Source organism: Nyctibius grandis, chromosome 3 (genome assembly GCF_013368605.1).
Source record: "Nyctibius grandis isolate bNycGra1 chromosome 3, bNycGra1.pri, whole genome shotgun sequence".
Taxonomy (NCBI): domain Eukaryota; kingdom Metazoa; phylum Chordata; class Aves; order Nyctibiiformes; family Nyctibiidae; genus Nyctibius; species Nyctibius grandis.
This window is the reverse complement of record NC_090660.1, coordinates 18,490,253-18,511,065: the sequence shown is the minus strand read 5'-3', so window position 1 is coordinate 18,511,065 and position 20,813 is coordinate 18,490,253. Positions and strand designations below refer to the sequence as shown.

The window sequence follows — 20,813 nt, the reverse complement described above, 5'->3', positions numbered from 1 at the left end:
AGCACTCCACATCTATCAGGATGCAGCAGCAAGCCTGGCACCCTCCATGCTCTCATTGTCTTTGCCAAAGGCATCTGAGAGAAGTACCCTCACCACCCGAAAGACACGGGAAAAGGGACTGGAGGATTCATGTGGACAATTTTGAAAAGCAATAAGTATCACGCCCTCACAGATTAGCTGGGGTGGTAGGACCTGAAGTGACATTTGTACCGTGGCTTGGCCGAACCAGACACCACAGTTTAAGGGCAATGCTAGAGAGCAAGGTTTGGGTAAGACCATGAACATTCATTGATATCTTTTATCTCATTCATGAATATGAAGGCTGTAGCAGCCCTGCAACCAACAGCCATGGCATGCATTGAAATTGCCAAAGCTTGTAAAATCTGATTTACTCTGTGAGAGGGAACAGGAAGTCATTTAGTTTGAGTCATAAAAGGTCTTGATACAATCTAAGCTTCATCATCTCTGAAGAAACAGCTCACTCCCTGGACAGATATCAAAAGGCTGCTGTGTACAGCCTTGATAACACAATAGCATAGAACAATTCATAGCACTGAAGATTACAAGATCTTTGTATCAGCTGCTCTTCAGTACAGCTTCTCTCACATTACACCACCTGAAGGGCACTCCAGGTTTATGGTTAGCTCTTCAGGGGTCCACGGCTCTGAAAGCAAGAAGATAGAAGCTTTGCAGAGGTTTTCACACTATGAGTATAGTTTAAAAAAAAATTGTGCAGCCCCAGGCATAAATAACGATGTCAATCATCTACCTGCCTTTCCCTGCCTAAGGTTTTCACTGTCTGGAGCTCTAGGAGTCAGAGAGTCTGCAACTCTGCTGCAGGTGAAAGAAGGCAGGCAGAAGGGCTCAGAGTAATTCTGCCTTCATGCCCTTAGCAGAAAACACAGAGGCTGGGTGATATCTGCACTGGCCTGCAAGGCTCTGTGGGCTCAGAGTCCCCCTTTTTGTGGCTCAAGTCCTGTCTGGGCCCCATGAAGAGGGATGACGCTTGAAGACCCACAAGTAGACGAAAAGAGAGCTTAAACTCAGTTGAGTACAAAATTTTATTCCCTACCTTAGCTCCTAAGGTTGGAGAGGACTTTTTATTGCTGATGACATTTGTTTCTGGAAAGGAGAAGAACACGCATCCGTGGGAGGGAAGAGTCGACTTTGCCACACACTCCACAGGGCTGTGTAAAGTAGCTGAGAGAATTTTTGACACCTCCCTGTGCTGGAGTAAACCCAAAGGTGCAGGCCAAGACTCTGGCAAGAGCCTCCCCTGGGGAGACATGGGAATAGCACAGCCAATCCTGCCTCTCCATAAGAGCTGCTCTCCAGCACTCCTGCGGCCTCAGCTAGAAACTGAATTCATGAATGGCACAGAGATGCAAGGGACCAGCGGGGTGAAAGGGAAAGGTCAGCTAAGGTTGCTACCACTATGGCCCAACCAGAGCAAATAGCAAACAAGAACAGACCCCTGCAGAGCAGCACTGGGGAAAAAACAATGCGTGTGTTGCAAATGTTCCCCTGTGCTCATCTTCCCCTTTCTGCTCTTACAAGAGTGGATGTAAAAAACCAAACCTACTTTGTAGAAAGAGACACTATGGAAGCCATAAGCAGAAAGAGTAATTGATGTAGGTCGTACTTTGGACAGCCATTTCCACTTGCCTGCATACCAGAGTATATGGATTATTCCTACTACAATAGATGAGCAGCATCAGATGCAGTGGGGTGAGACACTGTTTTGTTACCAGCCCCCTCTGGTAAGAAAAGACATCAGGCCTGACCTCCTGTGCATTCTCCCAGGGCAGCACCAGCCAGTATGTACCTCCAGTGCTTTCACTTGGTAGGCAGGACATCCACTTGGTCTTGTCAGAGATAACAATCAGTTTTGACATGCTTGCAGAATATGTGCCTTCAGGGTGGCAGCCCTCTGGGTCTCACCTTCCTGCTTTTTCAGTTAATTCCTTCACATCACACCAACACCAGTTGTTCAGCTGCTCCCATCAGTGAATTTGCTCTACAAATAGTAGTTTTTCAAAGAAACTACTCCAGCAATGGAGTCTGGGATGCTCAATGGTACAGCTGCCTATAGCTGTGTGTACTGAAATGACAGTGCTGTAGACAGAGGTCTCAAGACATCAATTAGGTCACACAAAGCTGATGATACAGTACCTTGCAATGATACAGTGCACAGCGTAGACTGGGGCTGAGGTGGGGACAGCTCTCCATAGCAGACTCACAGGATCTAAGGAGAACTGGTGTGGCAGATTCCCATGCCTACACATAGTCTTTGCTGGGGCAGCAACTTTCCACCTGCTCATGGTTGCCTCTTGCCTTGGTTCTATGGTACGACTACCAGCAGTGGACACATGCTCACCTTCCACCATGCAAGTCTGCAGGTATAGTCTGTAACAAATGTGAAATATCTTCTGTGACTGAGGCCAGCTGTGCTAGCAACATGCCCGGTAGGACCACCGGACCACTACCTAGTGGAAAAATGACTCCCTCTCCAGTGCTCAGTCGTTCTCAAGAGGCATTCCGAAGCTGCACGGATGACTACAGGCCCATGATACGGTATTTTTCTAGCACTCAACAAGCAGATGGAGGTTTGTGACAGGTTTCTCCCAGCCAAACTTCCTGCAGAGGGATGACTAGTTTCCAGAGTGTTAAACAGACCTGTGACCACAGCCAAATGCCAGATGGCTGGAAAGAGTACTGGAGCAGCCCTCATGACAAATGTCTAGCCTTGGCTGCCAGCATCACGTACCATATATATCAGCTCCCAGATAGGAAGGCCTGGCTGCAAGTTGGGAGTGTGACACAGGGAAATTACATAGCACAATTTTTAGCGATGCCATCATACAATAGTGCAGAAAGAGGAAAGTTTTTTTCTTTCACTCACTTCCTTCACTGTGGCAAAGGGATCTGCTTCAAAAGCCCTTTTATTGAAGGTGTGGATGGAAAAAGCTGTTTCAAAGGCAGGCCACCTAGCTCTGTGCAGGCCTCCTGCTGAGCCAGAAATGCAATTTTTGCTTCAGGAGATACAATTTTTGTTTAATTTTCCAACAGATGACTTCAGGGAGTGATGAAGCATTGAGGTGTAGGTGGGTACTGTAGTTGATGCTACTTAATCAGCTGTGGGCTAGTGGCAGGGAAGTTGATGCTGGCTGTTGAAGGGGCAATGAAGTTACAAGTCTCTCAAAGCCTCATGCAATGCATTTACAGTTATTGGGTCCCCAGGAGCACCCACAACAGCAGAGCCTCTAAGCCTGGCTCTTTGCTCTCACTTGTAATCAGCGTACAACCAGGGGATATGTGTCTGCGTTTGATTCATGGTGCAGCCATTACCCAGGCTGATGCTTGTAATCAGGAGCAGAAAACAAGTGGAAAGGAAAACAAGAAAAGAAATGAAAACAAGGAAAGAAAAGAAAAAAGTCTCCGTGTGGCATCACTCTATGCAAACCACCAACTCTAGCTGCGGCTTTATGACCTCTTTATGCTGATCTAACTCTGGGATGCCACTGAAACGATTAGTCGTAACCTTCCTGCCCCCCCATCACAAGCTGGACCAGGGAATCTATGTGAATGTTATTTTACAATTTTTTAATCAGGTTCCTTTTCATTTGGAACAATCACCTGAGCTTGCATACTGCTCAGCTCACCCAAGCACAGGAGGCAGCAGGAGAGCACAGTCAGCAGCAGCAGTTCACACTGAGGTTAGCTAAAATCTGTTGTCTTACAAACAAGTCTCACAGCGTACCAGTCTTAACCTGCCTCAACATATTTTCACATGCACATTGACACAGCTTGCAAAAAGCATAGCCAGTTTCAGAGTTATTCAAATGTGTATACCACATCGACAACATATAAATCAGTGATCTGCCCAGACTGATTTCATTTATGCTTTAGTCTGTGAGATGCTTAAACGAGACATGAAACGAAGCTAGGACTTTGCAGGCTCCTAATGAGTGAGCATGTGTGAGACAAACAGTTGGCAGACAAGTTACAACAACCAAAAAAACCCCCAAAAGATGGTTGCCTATTTCTTTGAAAAAGGACTTTGTTGCTGTTTTTATTTTTAAGAAATACGTACACCTGGAGAATAAAGCTGAGGCTTTTTTAGCCCCATTGATGTCTAAGTGGCAATCTCCAAATGCAAATTTCAGTCATGGGACAGCATTTAACCTGTATCAGCAGAGCACTTCGATCCCTGGATGGGATTTTGGCACTCTAGTCCATTAACATATATTTACATTCCAGAGATGGAGGTTGGTTCAGAGGAAGCCTGAGGAGGGGAACAAGGCAGGAAGATTTATCACTTTATCACGTGGAATGGCACTTCTTCCTTCTGAGAAGTTCAAGTCTCTTTGTAGTTAGCAGCTGGGCCAGTCCATTCATCAGCATCATAAATATGGTCAACGACATCACCAGCACATAGTGGCTAATGCTGCAAGGAGGAGAGAGATAAAAGAAGTGAGAGAAAAATGCAAATTTGCAGAGGAAAAAAAAAAAAGCCTGACATAACTCTCTGAATATTTCCTTTTCTTTCTAACTAGGCCTAATTATTGGCCTAGTGTGTCATTTTATATATGCTGCTCCTGGAAGACAACTACTATAGCAGCACTATCGTGTAACAAAAAACTCTGTGACATAATAAAATGGTAGGGACAACAGAAAACACAACTGAGTGTATACCAAGTGAATAAGAGGTACTGGGTAATTCAACATATGTGACTGAAACCATTGCAAAACTTCTGTTTGCTGTGAACTAATAACACAGAATCTAGGGAGAACTTACCATCAAGTAGACATTCCTTGGTAGTAAGACAACTCAGATATTTATGTCAGCTGAAGTGCAATTTTGTAGACAAAACACTATTCCAGTGATGAGTAGCTTTAGGAAAAAAAAACCACTACTTTTTCACTCAACGTTACTAAAAATTGCAGAATTCTCTGCCGTGGTAACACATGGTTTCAAAGAGATTAAACAAAGGAGTTCAAGAGTGGCTAATAAACACAATATGAAGATACAGCTTCTGAGTTAGGAAGCCCTTAAAGTCACTAATGATTAAAAGGATAACAAGTAGAGAGCTTGTTCTCCACTTGCTCCAATTCTGGTACCTGATGTTCACTAGTGTTACAGATGGGCTACTTAGGGTCAGACTGAGATTTGACCTAGGACATTCAGCATCCTCTGTTCAATGTCTGAATCAAGCTGCCATTAATGTAAACCACTAGCCATTAAGAAATCAGAATTTTTCCAAATCCAGTGACATTCCAGGCTAGAGTTGCAGATGAAACACTGCTGCACCCGTGTCCATCACGCATCCAGTGCAGCTGTTTTTTTCCTGGAACTACTGAAGATACTTGCGTTCTGACATGGGAGGTACCCATACCTCCTGATGAACCCATCTCCACTATTTGAAAGCAGATGGCTCTTTAGGACAAGTAGGGTAACTTCAGACTCGATGAAGTCTGAGTTTAGTCACAAAAAAAGGATTGCAAGGAGCGCTTGCCGGTTTAATGACCTGGAATTTCTGCCAGAGGACTCATTCACTTTGAGAGTTTAGCCATGGAAGAGCAGTAAAGCTCATAATGCCAATGCTATCAGTAAAGCTCATAATGCCAATGCTATCAATCCTCACGACCCTGAGACTGTGACAACCCTGGTGCTAGCCTAGTGCAATTTAGCTTTGTGAAGCGGAGAAGCACTGGCTCTTAACAAAGCTGGGCCACTAACCAGTGTGAGAGAATAAAAGTAATCCAGAAAGTTCCCTAATGAGCAGGAGCTCTTCCACAGCCAGGATGTCAGCAACCAAAGGAGCCAGGGTGTGACCAAAGTGGATGGAGAACACTGAAAAGGACTTGACTCATGCTACAAGTTTTTTCTGTTTGAGTCTGACTAAACCTTCTCACATATACCTTGCTCAAAATACACAGTTTAAAGCAATCAATTGCAAAAATCCACCAGCACAAATAGGCTCAGACCTCAACAAGCATAATCCACACCAACAGCCTGCAGCTTGCATCTCTGTAAACTCTCACCTGTGCACAGCGCAACTGAAAATATTCACTAATATAAACGACTCAAGGTTTAAAACATCAGAAAGGAGCCATCTTTCCTACCTGCGTTTCCTATAAGCATTTCCCCCATCCAGCTTTAGCTAAGCAGAACAGCACGCCTACGAGAGCCATAGTGCTGCTCTGTTTCTGTGGGGAACATGTAAGATGACACAGCAAGAGCCTGAAGTCAGGCACAAAGCATACTTTCACCTGGTCAGTGCACTTTGGACTTCGTAGTTCACAGCACATTTACAATAACAAAGATAATGCAACTCCCAAGATAACTCCCAAGATAACTCCCAAGATAACTCCCAAGATAACTCCCAAGATAACTCCCAAGATAACTCCCAAGATAACTCCCAAGATAACTCCCAAGATAACTCCCAAGATAACTCCCAAGAGCCTGGGTGTGTTACAGGCTGTCCACCTGGGTGTGTTACAGGCTGTTCCGCTTCTCCATGGGAAAGGATGTTGCCAGCTGAAAGCCAAACCCTCCCTGCAGTTATCTTCATGGTGTAATGTGCCCTTGGGGACTGTACAAGCACCGCAGGTACAGAAGTTTGCGTGGCTCTTAAGGGAACAGCCACTCTGGTAAACAGCTGGCTGGCTTAACACCTCACGCGTTACTGGTAACACCTCAACTTTCCTTCTCACGTGGCACCAGAATTGTAGTTTTTCACATAAGCAGCAACACCACTTTCCTTCTAGCTTTCAAAGAAAGCCTGAATGAGAAATCTGAAAATCAGAAGCCAAATGAAGACCCTGTCTTTATTCCTACAGACACGCTGAGACAGTCACCAGAGGATCGGCAGCTTCCTGCCATCGGCATGATCCTTACACAGGCATCCGAGTTCCTGCCTGCCCCAAAAGGATCTTTTCCAGATGTGGTTGCTAATCAGTTATTTTCGGGGGGCATAGAGACGGGCTTTCTCAAAGCAAAAAAAGTCTCCACGAACTCTGCTTAGCTACCTGTCAGTCAAGGGACTGGGCCTTCCATACTTTTGTAAAGAAGAGAGCACTGCACACACTTCTCCCTTGCTATACTCAAAAGGCTGAATAGTTATGCTCCTTCATTAAAATATCAGATGTTCAGAGTAAAGAAATATATACATAAATTATGCCATAGAGCACAATTAAAAACAATTTCAGTCTACTTGTCACATAATTACAAACAGCCAGCATCTCTGGGGCTATCAGCAACTGGTACTGCAGTGCCTACAGGCAGCTCTGCTTGATAAATTAGTTCTCGGGCTGGGGTAATGCTGCAATTAAACAAACAAACAAACAAAGACTCTTTGAGGTATACACCTCAACAGCAGTGGCAAAATCTTGATTCCTGTACAACCCAGAACTGCACCCTTGTCTGGATCTGTAGTTACAACGAAGTGGGTAATTCTCAAAATAAGCTTCTTCCATTAGAAGCCAAACCTGAGCTAACAAGAAAAAGGAGCAAGATTCTAGGCTCCAGGCAAGTTAGATCCATGTGGAGGAAAAAGAGGCATTAAATAGGTACAAAAGAATAGCATAGTGGGGCACACTGGAGCAATGCTTATAAAGGATGAGATGGGCAGGGACAGGTAACAGTAGAGAAGATGTATCTGGTGGAGGGAATCACAGATGATCTAAGGTAAGGTGGCACTGTGCAAGGGAAAGGTGAGTGCCCTATGTATGGACCAAGGTCAACAGGCAAAGCCAGTGTTAGGAAAATTTTGTATCAGGGATGAAGACACCTGTTTTGGTTGCAAGGAACCAAAAGGAGAAAATATGATCTATTCCCATCTCCTGGCTTTGTTTGTGACAGTGTACATTGCTGAGAAGTACTCAAAGACAAGAAGAATCAAAGATCAGTAAATAATGAGGGGCAGGGGGAAAATCAGTCTTGCTCCAAAACGTGGCTTTCTCCCAAGACAGGCTAATTCCTAAGATGGCAAATCTGATTAGAAGCTGGGAAGACAGGAAGATGCAGTAAGTTACCATAGCAATTAAAAAACTAGAAATAAAACAAGTAAAACAAAAACAACTCATGCAAGGACTTGGAAAAGCACTCTCCAGAAGAGTCCAAGGACCTTATTTCTACATGACATGCTACTTTGAACTGTAGGATTGTTCCCAAGCACACTGAGACCCCAGATTTAGATTCTGAATTTTAAGTCTACTGCATTTCCAGCCGGGATCCCACACTCTCTCTCCTCTGTTTCTCACAAAACAAATCACAATGCACATCACTCCTAGCTCCTGTTTTAGAAATTGTTGGTAAACACTGTTTTCCTCCTAGTTACATGACCTTTGTTTTAGTAGTCTGACCTAGAAGCCGCAGCATCCCAAACCTGGAACTGATTGTGTTATCTTAAAACCTAAAAAGCAGTCTCCTGTTCTGTTCTTTATCTATGTCCCCTGAACTTTGAAACTGCAGAAGAACAGTTAAGATCGTATCTTTCTCTTTATCTTCCAGCAAGTGTTATAAAAAGAGGGAGGGAGTAGCACAGCATGTGTCTGTATAAAACTATAAAATACTGTCATATAAAAGAGCTTTAGGGTTTATCTTGACTATCTGAATATACAGCTATTTACAAATTGCATATACTGTATAGATATAGTAGGCTTTAAAGGCTATATCTCTCTATCTCTAGAGATACAGAGATAGAGATAGATAAACATACCTTTTAAGCCACAGAGAAATTATTTTAGTGACAAAGACGACGAAAAGCTAGCTATTCCATTTATCTGTTATTGAAAAACAAAATAATCTCTCAGAACAAACTTCTCATGATCGTGTACTACACACTGATACATCAAAAATACTAGAAAAACTGCATTATTACTTTTATGAAATGTAATGTGGTATTCTTCTAGGGCATATGATGCAATTTAGGGTGCCCTCAAGATATATAGGTAGAGGGTAAGGTTAGCAGACCTCAGAAGCTTGCATAAGCCACTGCTATGAGTTCTGTATTCACTGCAAGATTATTATCCTGTTATTATATCAAAACACTGAAAAGCACTCTCTGAAAAACAACTTCGTATTGATTTTGGCATGACCATTAAGCAAAGGGGCTTTAAAACTTTCTAAGCAGCCACAAATATTTATGGTAATTGATAATTTACTGAGAGGAGGGAATCAATGGTGCGTTGATAATTTGCTGAATGTGGTAATACAGGACTGTATGTTGGATGTGTTGTTGCTCAGCATTTCATTAATAATCTGGAAGAGTGGAAAAAGTAGACTCTTTTCATTCAAAGACAATACTTAAGTGACATGGTGAATTCAACCAGGAGAATAAAGACATCACATTGTTAAGGCAGATATGAGGTATAGTAAAATGACATGTAATGTGGTTAAAACATGGTAGAATGAGATGTAAAAGGCAGGAGTTAGGGGTGAAATTTAAAAAAAAGGAAATAAGTCAGTTCAGTAAACAAACCCTACTTCCAAACAATGAGAGACATCCACTAGGAAACAAAATGTCATCATAAAAAAGCAGTGAAGGTCATCTTTTTATCACAGTGGATTTAAAACCAGCTCTTACACATGAAACTTCTGAGCTCTGGTATTGGAAAACCCCAGTATTGCCTAATGAGGGTTTCCTACTGAACTTGCACATTCTTAGTAAGAGAGAGGACATACAAAAGTTTTGAAATGTAGTAATTAGAAAATCCATAGAAAGCTATCACCACAAAAAGAACGAGTATGGAAATATACATCAGAAGCTTTGCAAATGTGGCACATATACCACTGGACTCTGACAGACTTTACAGGAATGAATCTTCACTGGGCAATTAAATTGTTGCTTTTCCACCTGTGATTTCAATGATGTGGTAACTAGTAATATAAAACGAACCCTAATAATTGTGCATGCACGCACACACTTCCTATCAGTGCCACAAAAAAGAAGGAAAAAAAAAAAGATGAGAGCAGCGGTCCCTAAGGGTGCTCCTATTCTTTGCTCCATGAAATCCTACACAGGTTTGTTGAGATACAAACAGTTGGAAAAAAGAAAGAACTGTCATTTCCATAACTATCTCAGCCTCCTCGGCAAATTTTTGGCAACACCTAAAATGTCAACTGAGATGGGATATTTTCAGACCTTGCTGTCAAAGCAACAACAGACAACACTGCAAAGGGAACGCCACAGAGCTGTCACCGCAGTTGTAACAGGAGGACAGGAAAGAGCCATGTTAGTATCTCTCTCCCACTGGTTTTGGGAATTGCCCAAAACCCCATGAAGCTCATCTTCCCTTTCAGGAAAAAACAAAAAAATCTTCTGCTCTTGCCTGCTAATTTTGCCAAGCTTGAGGATCACACGTTAGAAATCTGTTCAGAGGAGAAGGTTCAGGCACCAAAATATTGCTCAGGCTAGGTAAAAGAAGGACCACTTCATGCTGCGTCTATGGCTTCACCTCTTTTCTTATGCAACCTAGTCATTTTTATCTTATGTGCATATACACACATACATATAAAACATATATAAAAAGACTACAATAAAATAATGTATGTGGCAAAGCCAAGCACTCAAAACTGAAGTAATAACAAAATTAAGGCTGCCTGAACATTATGCCTTACCATGTTAAAAATTAATCACAAATTACTCTTCTGAAAAGACTTTTCCAGTGCTTTCTTCAGTGCTCAAAACACACACACGGAGAGGCAGAATTACGGATGTGCATCATGAGCTCCCCTAAACTCTTTGGGATAAGGCAAACTTCCAGCTGAAATGGATCCAACAATCTATCACCGTTGTAAATCTCTGTGCTATGAAGACCGTCTAGCAGAGAGGAAGTTTTTGGGTACTTGTAACAATTTATATTTTTGCTTGCTAACTCCCAATTAGAAAGCTTCTTGCCCAGCAAAACAGAGCTTTTCTGAGGTCTTTAATATCCTTATTAATCTGCATAGGAATTCAAACCAAAGGATGAGGCCCATCTGATTTACCATAAAGTGACCATAGCAAGGAAGTGTGATGTTAAAGCATCGTTTCCACTATTTGACCTAACTGTATCTCCTCCCATTAGGAGCCTTCGAAAGGTAGCTACAAGCAGGAATTTGAGCCTCCAGAGAAAACAGGCAGAATACATGTGCATGCCTGTGTACACGCATGCATGAGCTGGAGGGAACGCTGGGGCTCAGCAAAGCACAAAGTAAATGTAGACTAAACAGAATATTAACAATGGGTCACTATTCAACTTCTGTTTAAATAACAGTGTCAAGTGACCAGATTGGCTGGATTATTAACAACACATTCCCTGCTAAACTTATTACTGCATATTATCTATTTCCACAACTCAGGGAAGGTAAATCTGAAATGTGTATTCCTTGTATTTGTTATTTCACAAATAAGACTGCACAGTTGAAAACCCACCCCATGATGTATGCTATGGAGGCTAGTAAGACTCATAATGCAAAAAAAATTCTCTCATTTCAGCTGTGATTTCTATGTTTAAATGCAAAAGATTTACTCTTCCCCAGCTAGGAGAAGGATAAATGCATGGGTCTTGGTAGCCACCAACATACTTGCACAAGGTTCATTAATTCACAGGGGGTTGTATATGGAGGCTTAACTAGATTCAAGACAATTAACAATTTTGATAAATTGTTATTTTAACAGTGACTACAACTAATTAAAAGGCAAAACAGTAATTAAAATATTTTTTGGGTAATTACTGTTCTTTAGAAATCAAACAAATCCTACTAACTGTATTTCTTGCCATGCTAGATCCATTACCTCATGTTGCTCTGGAACAGATTTTAAGTTTTAGCTTGGGATATATGTACATGTGTATATGAGTGCACATATGCGTGCACAAGCATTTTAAGTAGAGGGAACATCACTGAAGCATTTGATTAAGGAGAGTAATTGGAAAAAATTACAAGAGTTCTGAGTAGATAAACAACAACATTAACCTGTGAGCCTTTTAAAAATGCAATGGAGGCAAAAAAAAAATACTGTACCTTGTTCCAATATCCAGCCAGCTTCCATAATCTTTAACCAAAAAGAAAAAATGCTAGGAAATAAAACAACTTTGATTAGTACATCAACATTGCACACTTTGAAACAAAACTAAAAACCATGTTTTCAGGCTGTTTACTCCAAATTTCTAATTCTTCAAGTAGAACAAGGGCAAGACCTTTCCAGGAATGTTCATTTGGACCAAAGTAAAGAACAGTCTAGGAGCCAGAAATAGATTTAACATGGTATCAAATACAAATAGCTAAAGGTGGACTAAGGTCTGTCAAGCTGGGTTTGCAAGAAACAGAAGATTACCAGCAGCGAACTTTTTCAATATGAAAAGCCAACCCATCTTATTGCTTGAAATAATGGGATCCCAAATAATGCCTAGGGACAAAGAGAAGGCTACATATTGTTTTCATGGAATTCCACAACAAATTTCTCTGGGCAACTCTGGCAGTTCCCCACCTGTAAAATCGGAACAATGCTGGGAGAAGGCAGGACTTGTCTGTTAGTGAATCCCCCAAATTCTAGCTGGTGGCTACATTGATTGAAGACCACAAACCAGTTCTCTTTTTTTTTTCCTGCCAACTTTCTCATTTCTCAATATACACACAGCTCCTGCATATCAAAACTCCTTGGTAATACTTTGTTTTGTACACCAAGTATGTATTTGCTAATTGTTTTAAAACAGTTAAACCAAAATAGGAGAATATGTGAGATATAAGACCTGGATATACTGAGGCTTGCTACACACCAGTACGTGCCTGCACTCTGCTTTTGGTCTAGTTAGACTGAATTTATTAGTAAAATGCTATGAGTGTGGTTTACTGGTATTTTAATACTTTTCCTGTGGAAGTTATCAAAAATCAGATTAGTCACAGAGATTTATTTGAAACTACACAAAACTAACTTCTCCATTTCTCACTCTACAGACAAATTAGTCATTATTTGTTTTTTTACTCACTGTTTTTCCTATCAGGTGAGACCCACAGATCACACTGTACAAGGAAATCACATTAGGAATGCTTACTCCAAAGGGACAAAACTAAAACAGCATGTATGAAGTGAGAACACCAGCTCTACTTGCTGCTTTGGAAAGGTTTCTGTTTACCTTGTGATACCCAGGGGCACTGCTTGCTGGGTTGAAGACAGCTTGAGGGGGCAACGAAAACATACTTTTAATCTGTAAAATTTATATTGGGATATTGTTTAGCTTTGGATTGTTTAAGCTAGCTTTGTTTGTGGATGCAAGCTTTCTGAAGATAGCGTTTCTTAACAGCTTGTTACAAAGGGCAAAAAAGTGTCTTTTCAGATGTTGCTGATCTCCTGGATTCTGACAACTCTAACAGAGCTGGTGGGTAATGCATTTCTCCTTTTCCTCTCTTTTTCAAGGGAAGGTGGGATGAGTAAAAGGTTCAAAATTCCTGAAAAATTAACTAAACCCTGCACACAGCTAAAACCAATTTTCTTATTTAAATTCTTCCTAAGAATCTGATTGGAAAGCACATGAAAAACTCAAAATGATAACTTATTACTTCATTTTTGTCTCTTACTATTATGAGAATATTGCTTCTTCAAAAGTATTAATTATATGAAATTCAAAGAGTGGTGATTGGAGGAGTTTTATCTCTAAATTATGCTAGGATTTCAATCCAATTCACTGCCCTAGTTACAAAAACTTTGAAGTCTGAAACAAATTCAGATCTCTCTAGACAGTTAGGAGAGCCCTCTGCTTGATCTTATTTGAAGAGAATGTGCAACAACAACTTACCAAAGCCATAATGTCTGAAATCACAAGAACAATAAGGAAAAGGCTGCAAAGGAAAAAGAACCAGACTATCAACCTTTATTCATGGCCACAGATGTTACAAAGCTTATTAAAACACCCATATAGAAATTAAAATAAAGTATGATTTCTTGTACTTGCCTTTCAATCACTCAAATATATTTCAATTTATTAGAGAACAGTTAAAATAGATGGCTAGAACATCTGCCATTTGTAATCCCACCCTGTTGAAAAAGACATTTCACAGTAACAGAGTTTCAATTTTGCAACAGAGAAACCTAACAAGAGTCATTTACTGGAGAACAATAGCATCTTACAAACAGTACCTGCCCCATTCCTGATGCAGGGAGCTCATGTGCTGTTAGGCCAAGTAAAGCTGATTTAGACGTTTCAAGATGGACTCAAGAGAAAGCAAAGCTGTTTGCACAGGCAGACAGATACCCGAGCTGATCAGTCCTATCCTGACAACCACCCTGCTGGGTAGGAGGCTGCTAAAGGAGGTGCTCGCCCCACTTCCAGATCTCTGGGTGCCCATAAGCTTCTCTGGGAATGCCCACCATTTTGGTGGCGTGCTCCCAAACCCACGGGCCTCTCTGTCAGGCGGCAGGTTACTTCTGCAAAGTCGGCTGCAGCCAGTAAAAGGAACCAGAAGGGAGCACGCAGAACTATTTTTTCCCCCATTAACCTAATCTTCTTTTCATTAAACTATGTAAATCCTAAATTACATGAAAGCAATTGCTGTAAGTGATTAAAACTAGTTTCTAAGTTAATGACACTGAAGCAATGTTGCAAACAGCCAACCCATTAACAGAGAAGTCTTTAACTAGAATACAGTTAATTTATCAGTACTACCATCATAAATTCATGCAGCTTTTTTGGGAAATACTGCAGCATTGCACGAGCGTGTACTGGTGGGACACCCATACCAATGCCTCTTGATGAGGAAGTTTCTGATATTGCCTATGTCAGCTATGCTTCATTAGTAAATAAGGATGCAACAAACCGACTGTATCTCAGACGCACTGAAAGGCTTCCCTCCACTTACGTATGGCTCAGATAGGATGCTGCAATCTTGTAGTGCCTAGGAGGCACTCAACTAGAGGGGTGTTTTCACAGGCAAGCTCCAAGAACATATTCTGACAGAACATTCCCCACATGCAGTAAAAAAAAAAATCTTTAATCTGTAAACAGGTAGTTTAGGAGCAATTTGTCCAAATCACAAAAATCTACTTTTTTCCCTTCTGAACTGCAGCAAGCCTTTCACAACAGAAGGGCAACACTAATTTCAGGGCATATTTATACACTACACAGACAAAACTGTCCCCTGTGATGACTTAATTTACCTAGTAGGGGCAGCAAGAGCAATAAGGAGTGCAGCACAGAGTTCAGGATGTGCTGACAATCAGAGCACCGCCTCTCCAGGGATCCTGGGCATATCTTGTGGTTTCTGCCTTGTTCCCAGGCTGACGCTGTGGCAGCATCACTGCTATTGTTACCTGAGCACAGCTAAATGAAGCCGGCACAAACACCAGCTGGAGTTACAATCGCAGCCTCATAAAGCAGCATGGACGTACTCATGTCCCCTGGTTTAAGAAGTTGGTATAGTTTCCCCTCTCACACGCTCAGATGCACATTCCATAGAAGCTTGCAATATCACTGGCGCTGCCAAGGCAAGCGTTCACAAGTTAGGAAATGCTGGCCTTTATCATGCCTGAGCCCTAGAAATGTAGATTGCTAGCTACTCTTCTGAGCAACCCTGATTCTTCAACGCAGCCCTGCTTCTATATAAGCCTTAGTGAGGAGGATGAATATCCTTCCTTGGGGGTCCAGGGACAGCCCAAGTGCCCTGCACGCACAGCTAAGGCAGAGAAGGTAAAAGTGATGGTGAACCTTGTGCTTCCTCTCCAACAAGAAGTTGGATTTCGGGCTGCCATGTCCCTCGTTAGTACCGGGGGTGGCATTGCATAAGGAGACAACAGGCAGGGCACGGACAGGATGAAAACAAACAGAAAGGCAGAGAGCATCACACTGAGCAAGGGCAGCTTCCTCCTGCTTAGCTAAGTAACATGTAGGACAGAGTCCCTGCGATCCCCCTGCCATTGTCCAGTGAGACTTTCGGTCAACACCACACAACATCACACATTGACAAACTCAAAACCATGCGGCTGACAGGGACCTCCTCCATCTCAGCACTATTAGTAATGCCACATGAAGAGCAGAAGATTCAGTCATGTGCACTGGGTGCACTGAAAGGGGTAGGGAGGGCTAACAGTTAAAAAAATAAACATCTTGTGACAGTGAAAAGAGTGAGGGTAGTTCAAGTTCGGTTACAGCACTCTGCAAGGGTGGGCACTCGTCCCACATTCTCTCTGGAAAGTCTTTAGAGATGGAGAAAGGACTGGCAGCCATCTAGCCCTACTGCGAAAAACATGTAATACTGAACACATTTGGGAAGCATCAAACTGCAATGGAGGGGCGTATAGCCTTCTTTTTTTTAAATACTATTTGTGGTGAGGTCAGTGCTACAAAGCTGTAAATTGGTTACACTATAAATGGGTTATTTTTAAAATATTGTACCACAGGCAGAGATGCAATATAAAACAAAAATTAGAATTTAAATTCTGCTCATTTTTCTACATTATGGCGGAAAAGTGCTCCTTCTGTGTATTGTCAACAAAGAATATTAAATATCTGATTGTTTCAGACAGAACCAACACTTCCATTTATACTCATTTATCACTAAGAAAAGAATTCCTGAGCTTGCAAAATCACTGAACAAAAACCCAAACCATAATAACAAATAGAAGTAACAATGTGATCTACTGTGGGTTTTTTTTTAAATTTAGATTGAGATTTGACAAGTCTGAGTTCTTGCAAAATAGATTTGAAACCTTTACTAATGCAGAAATATAGCACTTACTGTACCTCTTAGAAGACAGTTGTGTTGTGACTTGAACAGCTTCGAAAGCACATGATACCAAAACAAACGGGATTACAACCTGTTTAAAACACAAGCTACATTTTGGTTTATAGCCATATTTACAAAACAACCTGGCAGGTTGTGAAAACATTTTCCTGCTTTTGAAATTATCACAGAATGTGTATGGTACAAAAATAAAATATTGGCAAGAAAGGGTAGAAACTCATTTTGCAGAAAGCACGTTTAGTAAACGAATAAAAACCCCTTCCATGGTCATAGCTGAACTGCAGTGAAATAAGCCATGAGGCAATATGGAAAACTATAATTAAAACACATTAATGATCCTCACTTCATTTATCCATTTTAGCACTAGTGATAAATACTTCAACAAGGCCAGAAGATAGGACTATTCAGGTCCAATATCTCATGTGACATGCTGCAGCGCTCCAAGGCGTAATAGGACAATCTCATCTCAACCACAAAAAAATCTGAATGTAGAATGTATTCAGTAAGGCAAGGATCATACTGCGCCTCCAAAGCCAAGTCAAGCAAATGTAAACAGTTCAGTAAATTAAGAACAAAACAAACAAACAAGTTAGAAACATGAATGTTGCCTTTTGCTCTTTCCAAAGTTGACTTGCAATCTTTAAGTTAGTAGTGTAAATGCATTGCTAAAACCTGTTCTCTCGCATCCAGAAGGCTTGCATCATTGACTTATGTCCTGCAGTATAACATGCAGCGTACTTGTAACTTAAGTCTCCTTTCTCTGGGACAGGAGCAGCAGAAAGGCAGGGGCAGGAAATACTGCTTATTTTAGCAATAAACCGTAAATTCCACGTCTCCCTTCCTGTTTGCCTCTTTACGCCTCTGGCGGATCCTTTATTCAAATATTAGAAAAGAGCCACCACACCTTGCCTGCCAACAAGAAGTGCAATCCAATCTTTGATAGACTATTAAAAATATAAAAAATAATATTCACTGTAAAATGACAAACTAATCAGCAGAGTAGTCAAAGCCTGTACTTAATGTAGTGTAGACAGAGCTAATAAAATATACATATATCCTCAGTGTTTCTGCAGATATTACACTATACGGAAAGCTTATAATGTTATAAATAATTTAAGTCTTTTAAACATTTAAAATTTTCATTTTAATACAATTAACTGATCTAATGAAGTTAAGTTAAACTTGATGCACTTCAGCTTCTCTCTGTTGGGAAACAGAAGGATCCATCTCTAGAAACACTACAAAGGCTGAAAGCTTCACACATGGTTAAGAAGGCTAATGAAGCTCAAATGTTTTTGTAAAGTGCAAAGGAACAACTGTGTATGTGATATTTATTAAACAGTTCTTTGAGAAAATTTCACTAAGGTAAGATTACCAACCTTTAGCACAAGCAAGCCTCCCATCATGAAGGGACTGAACACGGTCAAGAAACAATAAACAGAAGCAGGATCAAAACTAGAGAAACATGAAAAAGACATTACAACATATCCTTGGAATGGTATTTTCCATTAAAAAAACAGAGCATTTAGTTACTCCTGTAACACACTGTGCGTATGTACATTTTTATACAAGGCTTCCAACTTTCTCTTCTCTTGCTCAAATATTAAATTAGCAAGGACAGCCTACCTCACTTTTCTTTCTCTACAATTTTTCTCTGCTCATGTCTTTCGAGGTGCCAAGCTGTTGGTGAGCAGCCGAGCTCTCTCTGCTCACACTGCCAATAACTTCTAATGGAAATTGAGACAACCTCATAACCAACAAGCTCAGGCTCCTAGGGAACATGTTACAGAGAGCAGAAACAAAATAAATTGTTATCATTATTCCACTGACTATTGCTTTAATTCTGCTGCCCTGGTTTTGCTAACCAAATTTATATTTAGTACACCAAGTGCAGGAAGAATTTTTTGTACCCCATGTCTCAAATCAATGAATAAAATTTACCTGTTAACAGAAGCTATGTTTCCGGTGCCAAAAAATGCTGTCACTATGAAGAAAACCTAGATGTATTTAAGGAAAATATACCACAGAAATGGCTGCAGTAAAACAAAACCAGTATTCTCCCTGCTTCATTCCAATTTACTTTCAAAATCCTATCATGAAACTACAAGAAGCTGACCCACAATTAGAGCTTTACACTGCATTAAGAAATCCAAAGCATTGTCTAGGTCTACCCAAGATTTTACACACAACTTTCTATATTTTAAAAGACAGGGACTGCCTGAGTAAGCTTTTAAGCCTGTCTTGAGGCCCCTGGCAGAAAGCTGCAGCTTGTTTTTTTCTGGGCCCCTACCTAGCAAGACAGGAACATCCCCGGCCCACAATCCCAGCTGTGCATTCAAACACACAAGCTTTTGCAGAAAGTGATGACTTATGCATGTGTACTGCACACCAAGAGAGATGGCTTTATTGAGGAATTGACTGTGGAAGAGGTAAGTTGGCTATGGAGACTAGTGGTTGGAGACTCCTTCGTAAAGGGATCTGAGGGCCCAATATGCAGAGCTGACCCCCATCACAGGGAGGTCTGCAGCCTGCCTGGAGCCCGAATCAGGGATATCACCAGGCAACTCCCCAACCTGGTGAAGGCCACAGACTACTACCCCCTGCTGATCTTCCAGACAGGTGGGGAAGAAGCTGCATCCCGTAGTCTGAGGGGGATGAAGAAAGACTACAAGGCCCTAGGACGGTTGGTGAAAGAGTCTGGAGCACAAGTTGTTTTCTCCTCCCTCCTTCCATTTTCAGGTGATGACGTGGGATGGAACAGTAGGATTCTCTCTATTAATGCCTGGCTACGAGACTGGTGCTACAGACAGGGCTTTGGGTTCTTTGATAATGGATGGTTTTATAAGACACCAGGCGTGACAGTAATACATGGGAAAGGTTTATGTCGTGAGGGCAAAAGGGTTCTGGGACAGGAATTAGCAGGGGTCATTCGGAGAGCTTTAAACTAGATTCGAAGGGGGATGGGGTAGTAGCTGGGCTTGCACCACTGGGGCAACGCTCTAGTGTTGAGGTAGACCAGGAGGCCTCCCATCCCCCTGGGGTGAAATCGGTGTGCTCAGCTCGCTCCCTGAAATGCCTGTACACCAATGCACGCAGCGTGGGGAATAAGCAGGAGGAGTTAGAAATCCGTGTTCGGTCGGGGGGCTATGATCTAGTGGCAATTACAGAGACTTGGTGGGACACCTCGCATGACTGGAATGTGGTCATGGATGGCTATGTCCTGTTCAGGAAAGACAGGCCGCTAAGGAGAGGTGGTGGAGTTGCTCTTTATGTGAGTGAGCAGCTAGAATGTATTGAGTTCTGTCCAGGGGCGGATCAGGAGCGAGTTGAGAGTTTGTGGGTGCGAATTAAGGGGCAGGCTGGCAGGGGTGATACTGTTGTGGGTGTCTATTACAGGCCACCTGATCAGGATGAGGAGGGGGATGAGGCCTTCTACAGGCAGCTGAGAGCAGTCTCTCAATTACAGGGCCTGGTTGTCATGGGGGATTTCAACTACCCTGATATTTGCTGGGAGGCCTACTCAGCCAGCCATCCTCAGTCCAGGAGGTTCCTCCAGTGCATTGATGATAACTTTCTGATGCAAATGGTGGATGAGCCAACTAGGAGAGGAGCACTGCTGGATCTTATCCTCACTAACAAGGAGGGTCTGGTTGAAGCGGTGAAGGTTGAGGGCAGCCTTGGTTGTAGTGACCATGAGATGGTAGAGTTCAGGATCTCATGTGGCAGGAACAGAATAGCTAGCAGAATCACAACCCTGGACTTCAGGAGGGCCAACTTTGGCCTTTTCAAGCAATTGCTAGGGGAAATCCCATGGGACAGGGTACTAGAAGGTAAGGGGGCTCAAGATAGTTGGCTAGCATTCAAGGACTGCTTCTTCCGAGCTCAAGATCAGAGCATCCCAGCAGGTAGGAAGTCAAGGAAGGGTACCAGGAGACCTGCATGGTTAAACAGGGAACTGCTGGGCAAACTCAAGTGGAAGAAGAGGGTGTACAGATCATGGAAGGAGGGGCTGGCCACTTGGGAGGAATATAAGTCTGTTGTCAGAGGATGTAGGGAGGCAACTAGGAAAGCTAAGGCCTCCTTGGAATTA

At 42.0% G+C, this 20,813-nt stretch overlaps 1 protein-coding gene across 5 annotated transcripts in view; it reads right to left on the bottom strand.

Annotated features, from left to right (window-relative positions):
• Positions 1–4,042: 4,042 nt before the first annotated feature.
• Positions 4,043–20,813, bottom strand: part of PIGN (phosphatidylinositol glycan anchor biosynthesis class N) — a 113,153-nt gene continuing 96,382 nt past the window's right edge. For 2 of the 5 annotated variants that reach the window (XM_068396071.1, XM_068396070.1), the window contains exons 24-29: positions 18,665–18,720; positions 18,103–18,178; positions 16,723–16,796; positions 13,783–13,825; positions 12,011–12,063; positions 4,043–4,447 (exon numbers count right to left, since the gene is read on the bottom strand). In XM_068396071.1, coding sequence (XP_068252172.1) covers positions 4,324–4,447; positions 12,011–12,063; positions 13,783–13,825; positions 16,723–16,796; positions 18,103–18,178; positions 18,665–18,720 — 426 coding nt within the window. In that variant the 3' untranslated portion in view covers positions 4,043–4,323. Of the gene's footprint in view, positions 4,448–12,010; positions 12,064–13,782; positions 13,826–16,722; positions 16,813–17,461; positions 17,633–18,102; positions 18,179–18,664; positions 18,721–20,813 lie in introns of those variants that run through there. The other 3 variants (XM_068396072.1, XR_011047796.1, XR_011047797.1) reach the window with 3 other exon arrangements.